This window comes from Rhincodon typus, chromosome 7, assembly GCF_021869965.1.
Source record: "Rhincodon typus isolate 14 chromosome 7, sRhiTyp1.1, whole genome shotgun sequence".
NCBI lineage: Eukaryota > Metazoa > Chordata > Chondrichthyes > Orectolobiformes > Rhincodontidae > Rhincodon > Rhincodon typus.
This window is the reverse complement of record NC_063338.1, coordinates 43,227,171-43,234,455: the sequence shown is the minus strand read 5'-3', so window position 1 is coordinate 43,234,455 and position 7,285 is coordinate 43,227,171. Positions and strand designations below refer to the sequence as shown.

The window sequence follows — 7,285 nt, the reverse complement described above, 5'->3', positions numbered from 1 at the left end:
AAGAGTCAACCACATTGCTGTGGGTCTGGAGTCACACGTAGTCCAGACCAGGTAAGGATGGCAGTTTCTTTCCCTAAAGGACGTTAGTGAAGCAGATGGGTTTTTCTGCCAAACAGCAATGGATTCACGGTCATCAAAACATTCTTAATTCCAGATATTTATTGAATTCAAAGTCCATCTGCCATGGTGGGATTCAAATCCAGGTCCCCAGAATGTTATCTGGGTCTCTGGATTAACAATCCAGCGATAATACCACTAGACCATTGCCTAGTGATTTGGAGTTCAAAACGTTAAAGAGAAGTATCAAAGAAATTTTTAAATACAATATTATTTCAAAAATGTGATTGATTAGTTTATATCATAACAGAGAAATTTAACATTATACATGTACAAAAATAGGTCGTAGGCTCATGTGCAAAACCATGGTTTGTGGTTTAATTACAGTTATTTCTGTGAAGTAAAAAATGTAAAATGTCATCAGTTTCTGTGAATACAGGCAAAGTTTGATTGCTCATTGTCTGCAGCTGCACCCATACACAAAGTCACTTGCCATTAAATGTACCATTGAAACCTGACAAATAAGACAAGTATCAGAATCTTCCGCTTGGACCAGTTGTTTCATATTAGTTACATTTTCACTACGGCAATAAATTGCACGCATTAAGTGCACAGAAATGCCTTAAGAAGCAGTCATTTTCAAGGAAAAATTATATATCAGTCCTTTGCATCATGTTTTTACTATAAGCATGAGAATCAAGTTCTGTGATTCGTTTGCTTACATTTTTCTGACTAACTCTGAGTTGTGTTGGTTTTTTGGAAGGTTTCTCACTGAAAGGCCTACTGAATTCTCTCGCCATATCTTACCAAATTTGCTTTATTAATTACCTGCCATGCCCCTACGGTGTCTCTCATGTCCCATTTCCACCCATCTTTAATAAGTGCCGCTCCCAGAATAACTTGTCATGCAGCAAATATCCCATAATTCACTAGCATGTCTTGCACACATGCCATGTTTAAAAGCATGGTGTACACTAGGACAAGCACTTTTAGTCCGGAGCGGACCTGCACAGTTGCTGACATTTTCTCTGACTGTGACAGACAGGGAAATCAGTGCCATGCTTTACAGGCAGAGCACTGGAGGTCCTGCAGGATGGGATGATTCAGGCTTCCTGCTCCCCCAAGACCAGCAGCGCAGGCTATGACACTTGACAATGCCAGCCTGGTCTGAGGTTGCCCCCGAGGTTTGTGCAGTCTCAACCATCTGGAGGAATGCCCAGCACCTTCTCCACTCTGCAAGTGTGTGGCATTATCTTCTCTCCAATACATCACACTCACACTATCTTTTCTACAGTACCCACCTCAGACCAAGGCTCTCGCTCTACAACTCTCATTATTGCCTGCATCATCTTCCCAATTGTCCTAACCCACTCCAACCCACAACATCACTAACATTGCACACCCTCTGCAATGCCCACTCACTTGGTTGAGACACTTTCACACCTGCACCAACAGTAATAGCGGTGTCACCCATTTTCATTCCCTGTAATACTTACCTCTATCTCATTCCATAAGGAAAACTGCCCACAACAGGGAGAAAGAGTCAAGGCAGTGATGTTTTGCCTGTCCTTTGACTTCTCACCCCTCATCAGGGGAAGATCCTGATTCTGATGGCCCTGAGCTCAGCCTGTACTGATATTGGAGTCTGTCCTTGGACTTAGTGTGACAGGAACCCCATAGTGAAGGCTATTGCCTTGACTTGACTGAGGCCTGCTGACAACAATGTCAAGCTTCATGACATTTTGCCTGTACTAAATAGCACAGCAAGACAGCAATAAATGAGCTTGTTATCTCTGGCTGAGGGGGCAAAGTGCAAAAAGGAAAGGCAAAGCCATGAAAGGTAGGCTAGCTGTGAGCATCCAAATAGGAATAAAGTGAGTGAACTTTATGACAACAGGCAGTCAGCATAAAGTTGCAGTCTGCTCCAATCCATGAGCTTGGTGTGTGTCTTTGAGTGCACAGTATCCTTGCATTACAATGATAGTTGCAGAACTGAAGTACAGAAGTCTCCTATAAATGGATTGGAGATGTGCCATGAGAGTTAGAGAGTCTGGCAGGTGAGATGTCGATGTCTGTGGTGGTGCCCAAAAAGTGGTCCTGTGATGTTGGTGCCCAGTGTCCAACATGGCAGTTCACCAGTGCATACGGTGAGCTGAATCCACCAGATGCCTGCTCTGATTTCCTTGTCGAGTTTTCCTCATGTTCAGCTCATTTAGTGAGTTTGGTAAGATGAAAGGCTGAATATAAATGAGATGAATTGTGCCATGAACAAAGCAGTTAACAAACATTAATTGTTGTCAACTCGTATTTCACTGATGTCTGGCGAGAATCTTGCCACGCTGCTTGAAAAGGCATTAAAAAAAGGCATGATTTGCTCCCAACATCGAGATGGGCCTTGCCATACTTATCGCCCAATTCTGCCACATACCTTGCCATAACCTATGTCACTCAGTCCCCTATAAGATTCCACCTGTAGTCTTTTATTTATGCTTGTTACTTATGAACGTGTATTAATTGATTGTATTCTATTGTATTTCATAAGAGTATCATGCTACCTCATTTTTACACAACGTACATATTGGTTTCATAAATATGCACATTTTATGTATGAAGTAGTTTTATAACTTCTGTATTAATCTAAATGCTTTACACCATTGAAATATGCCATGTACTCTTTTGCAATGTTTTCAATTTTAATGAATTCATATCCAGCATTGGTAGCTCCATACAAAAATTCCACGAGTGATGTAGTCACTTCAGACAAACATTGACAAGCACTCATTTTACTGAAAATTCTATAAGATATACAATATTGATACCTATACATCAGTTAAACACTGAGAATGAAGGGTCTCAAAGTAATGAACGGCACCTTGCACACTACTTTCATATCTCAGATAAGTGAACAAGGAGATTTTCTCATGATAGCTGCTGCATTAGAGGTGAATCCTGCTGTAAACAAAACCAGTGACTAATCATGTACTTCATGAATCAGTGTCTGAGGAATGCCATTGATCATGAGTATGAACTGACCACCAGAACGGATTAGAAAAACAGCTGCCGGCAACATGTGCGCACTGTATAAAGTTGAGTATTTAAGAGACAGGATAATGCATACCAAACTGCCAAAATTGAAGTGATAGGGAAAGGAGACCATGTGCCCGCTTGAATCCAAGGTTAATGGGGAGGCAAGACCCACACAGAAACAATAACAGCGCTCCCTAACTTTAAATTAGTATTATTTTTGTTGCTAGCAATACCAGACTATATCTCATTGCCTATACGGTTATAGTCTTAAAAGGATAAATGAATTTTAAGTGGTTAAAGACTGACAAAGTTAGAGTTGTAAGACCCTAAACTCTTACATGTGCGAATCAGTTCCAGCTTTCTCCTATTTCACTTCTCCAGTCATATCTATGATTTCTGGAAAATCTTGTCTGGAGCAAATTTGGTTGTTTCTATAGAACAAAGAAGACTATAGAGTGGTTTTACAGTGATCTTTAGATATATGAATGATGATGTTAGATATATTTACCTCATTCGTAAAGTTTTACAGATGCTACACTGGTATTGAGCCATTAGGTGGCCAATGTGTGAAATAGCCGATAGAATGCAAAAAGCTATAGAGTCACAAGGTTCTCTGATTGGAAAGTGTAACAAATGTATGATTCAGTGAATTTGTAAATTATATCAGAGCGCCACCTAAAGACATCCCAGGCAATTACAGCTTAAAAACAAATTGACAAACTCATTATCCCAGTTATTCTAAAGATCAAAGAGTCATTGGAGCTGCGCAGACAGAGTTGAGTGATGGAACTGTGTGAAATCCCTGACAGCAGACACAATGGGAATTGCCCAGGGAACAGAATTTTCAGATGCACAGTTTCTCTGCATCTAGAGCCCTCCAAGAGAATCCAACGAAGCTGGAGAATTTGTGGGTTATGACCTATTTAAGTTTAATAGTTACCAAGGATCAAAAACCTACTATAACTCCTGGGTAGTTATTAAAGTGAAACCCTGACTCACCACTGAACTCCCAAAATTGCACTCATCTGACACATGACACCCTGGACCCCTGACAATCACTCACCCAGCCTGATCATTCCCTGCAACCTGATCTGATTCAAGGCCCTCTCCCACCTGACCTTGTGGACATGGCCCCCTTCTAAACCCCTCCACCATCCAAATGACAGCCCCCTGACCTGAAACAACACTCCAATCTGACAACCTGAAGCACCCCAGAAGCAAACACCCTTCCCATAACCCACTTCTGATCTGATGAATTCCTATCATCTTTTGGCCCAACACTCACCACTCTCCCCTCCCCCGCAACGCTGGCTTGACACCTTCAGGCCCAATTGGCCTGACCTCCCCCTGAATCCACCCCAAACCCTCTCACCCATCAGACCCAAAATCCCCAACTCCACCAGACTCAACACTTCTCTATACTAAACACTCATTCATTTACCTGGCACTCCACCCAACTGGCACCTTGGTCCCTCATCTACTTGGCACCCTAATCCCCTTGCCCATCTATGCTTAAATACCAGCGTTCACAGGAGCTGTTGAAGTATTTGGCTGTGCTGCTGGACATTTAAATCACAGAACACAGCACACTTACTGCTACAAAACAGAACTTTGCTTCCACACTGATTCTCTTCATTGCTGGTTTTGTGCATTCCTTGTAACAGGAATCTCCTGTCCAAGAATAACCAGTGCAGAAGATATCCAAAGTTAAATGGGTAATTTTTAACCCAGTTAGGGTTGGAAATAAGGTTTCCAACTCTGAACAGAATACCTAGATTGTTATTGACAAATGATGGGTCTTAGCAGGCTTAACAATATTTAAATCCACTTTTATATATATACATATAAAGTATATGTCAATAATATGAATATTTGATAAAAATAAAATCAATATACTTACGTGCAGCTTCAATAAATTTTGGGTAGGCATCATATGTGATAAGTGGAATGGGCAAATCTCTGAAGTACAGTTTAAGTGCACCTGTGATTATATTTATATCTTCATAAATATTTACTGAAATATCTGCTTTCTCACCATCTAGAACACAAACATTTACAAATAATCAATGCAAAACATATTCAGGTCAATATAATGAGAACATTCTTGCATTATATCCAATATGTTTGAATAAAAAAAACCTATTTTATTTTTCCATTTCTTTAAGTTCTTCACACAACATCCTTCTACAAGAAATGTATAGCAGACTATGCTGCAGACATAATAATCATTATCATGAATGTTAGACAGCATCCTGAAAAGTAAGACATTTGCTTTAATCACATGTACTATTCATGGTGATACATGAAGTGTATGAAAGTTACAACATAAGAAATAGGAGCCGGAATAAGATATTTATATTTTAAGCCCGATAATTATTGATCTTCTGCATCAACTTCACCTACCCTGTTCCATGTCCACATCCCTAATTTACTTTGTATCCAAAAGCTATCCATCTGTTTGGTGAATATACTCAATAACCAAACATCTATAGCTCTTTGCAATGTAGAATTTGTAGTAGTCACAGTCCTTTAAAATGGAGAAACTTCTCATCAACTGAATGGCTGACTTCTTATTTTGAAACTGCGACCTCTAGTTCCAGACTGCCTAATCAGCAAACATTCTCCAAGCATCTACTCTATCCAGTCTGTTTAGCATTTTATGATTCAGTTAGATCATCCCCCATTCTTCTAAATTATAGGGAATATAGGCCTGCTCTATTTAATCTTTCTCTGTTGGATAATCACACAGGAATCAGTCTAGTGAACCTCTGTTGCACTCTCTCTAGAGCAATCATATCCTTTCTTTGGTAAAGAAACCAAAATTCTACATTGTAGTTGAGGTATGATCTCATTAGGGCCTTATATAATGAAGTAAGGCAGCTTGTTTCTTATACTCCAATCCCTTTGTAATGAAGATTAACATACGATTGCCTCCAAACAGCCTGCTGAAATCATATATTAACTTTGTGATTCACATACAATAACATCCAGGTCATTCTGACTACTAGCATATTCCAGTTTCTCACCATTTACAAACATGGCACAGTGGCTCAGTGGTTAACACTGCTGCATCACAGTACCAGGGACCCGGGTTTGATTCCGGCCTTGGGTGACTGTCTGTGTGGAATTTGTATATTCTCCCTTAGTCTGTTCAGGTTTCCTCTGGGTGCTCTGGTTTTCTCCTACAGTCTAAAGACCTACAGGTTAGGTGGATTGGCCATGCTAAATTGCCCATAGTGTCCAGGGATGTGTAGGTTGGGTGGATTAGCCATGGGAAATGCAGGGTTATAGGGAAGGGGTCTAGGTCGGATGCTCTTCAGAGGGGTGATGTGGACTTGATGAGTTGAATGGCCTGCTTCCACACTGTTGGGACTATACGGAATTCTGCTTTTCCATTTTTCCTATGAGACTCAGTAAATACATAATTTCTCATATAACTGGTGGAATTTTCTGCTGCTCCCCATTGAAGGATGCTTATCGGGCAGGAGAAAAGTACCACTATACTGGAACTAGCTCGATAATCAGCAGTTGTGGCTCATAAGGGGGTGGGTGGAACTTAACTGAGAGCAAGGCAAAGTTGTTTGAATGTGTTTCAAGGGTGATGGTGATAAACTCAAAAGTGTTTGTGAGATCCAGGATGGTCATAGCTTCCATTTCTACTGATCCATTGTCCATACACATAGCTGTACCAACAAGAAGTGGTAATGACAAAGATCTGACAAGGTTATATTGATCAAGATAGATTAAGTTGGGGACAGGATGACTGCAATTCTAAGTATAGGGCATCCAATTGGGCAGCAACAAGTCGGAAAACCTCAAATAATTGGCTGACTAGATCTTTCCATGCAGTTTATGAATAACGTTAGGCAGATATGATGATGGGTCAATTTTTAAAAAAAATTCATTCATGGGATGTGGAGGTCACTGGTTAGGCCAGCATTTATTGTCCACCTCTAATTGTTCAGAGGGCAGTTAAGAGTCAACCATATTGCTGTGGGTCAGGAGTCATATGTAGACCAGACCAGATAAGAACAGTAGACTATTGGACATCATTGAACAAGAAAGGTTTTCTTTTTAAACAACAATTAACAGTGGTTGTCACCACTGGATGAGCTTTTAATTACAGATTTTTAACAAATTAAAATTTCATTATCTGCCATGGTGGAATTCAAATTCACATTCCTGGAATATTGGCCATTCA

The 7,285-nt window shown here is 40.3% G+C and overlaps 1 protein-coding gene across 1 annotated transcript in view; it reads right to left on the bottom strand.

The window, feature by feature from the left end:
• The window catches only part of chn1 (chimerin 1), a 168,269-nt gene that overhangs the window by 10,778 nt on the left and 150,206 nt on the right, over positions 1–7,285 (bottom strand). The window contains exon 11 of the mRNA XM_048598753.1: positions 4,985–5,122. Within this exon, the coding sequence (XP_048454710.1) occupies positions 4,985–5,122 (138 nt within the window). The remainder of the gene's footprint in view (positions 1–4,984; positions 5,123–7,285) is intronic.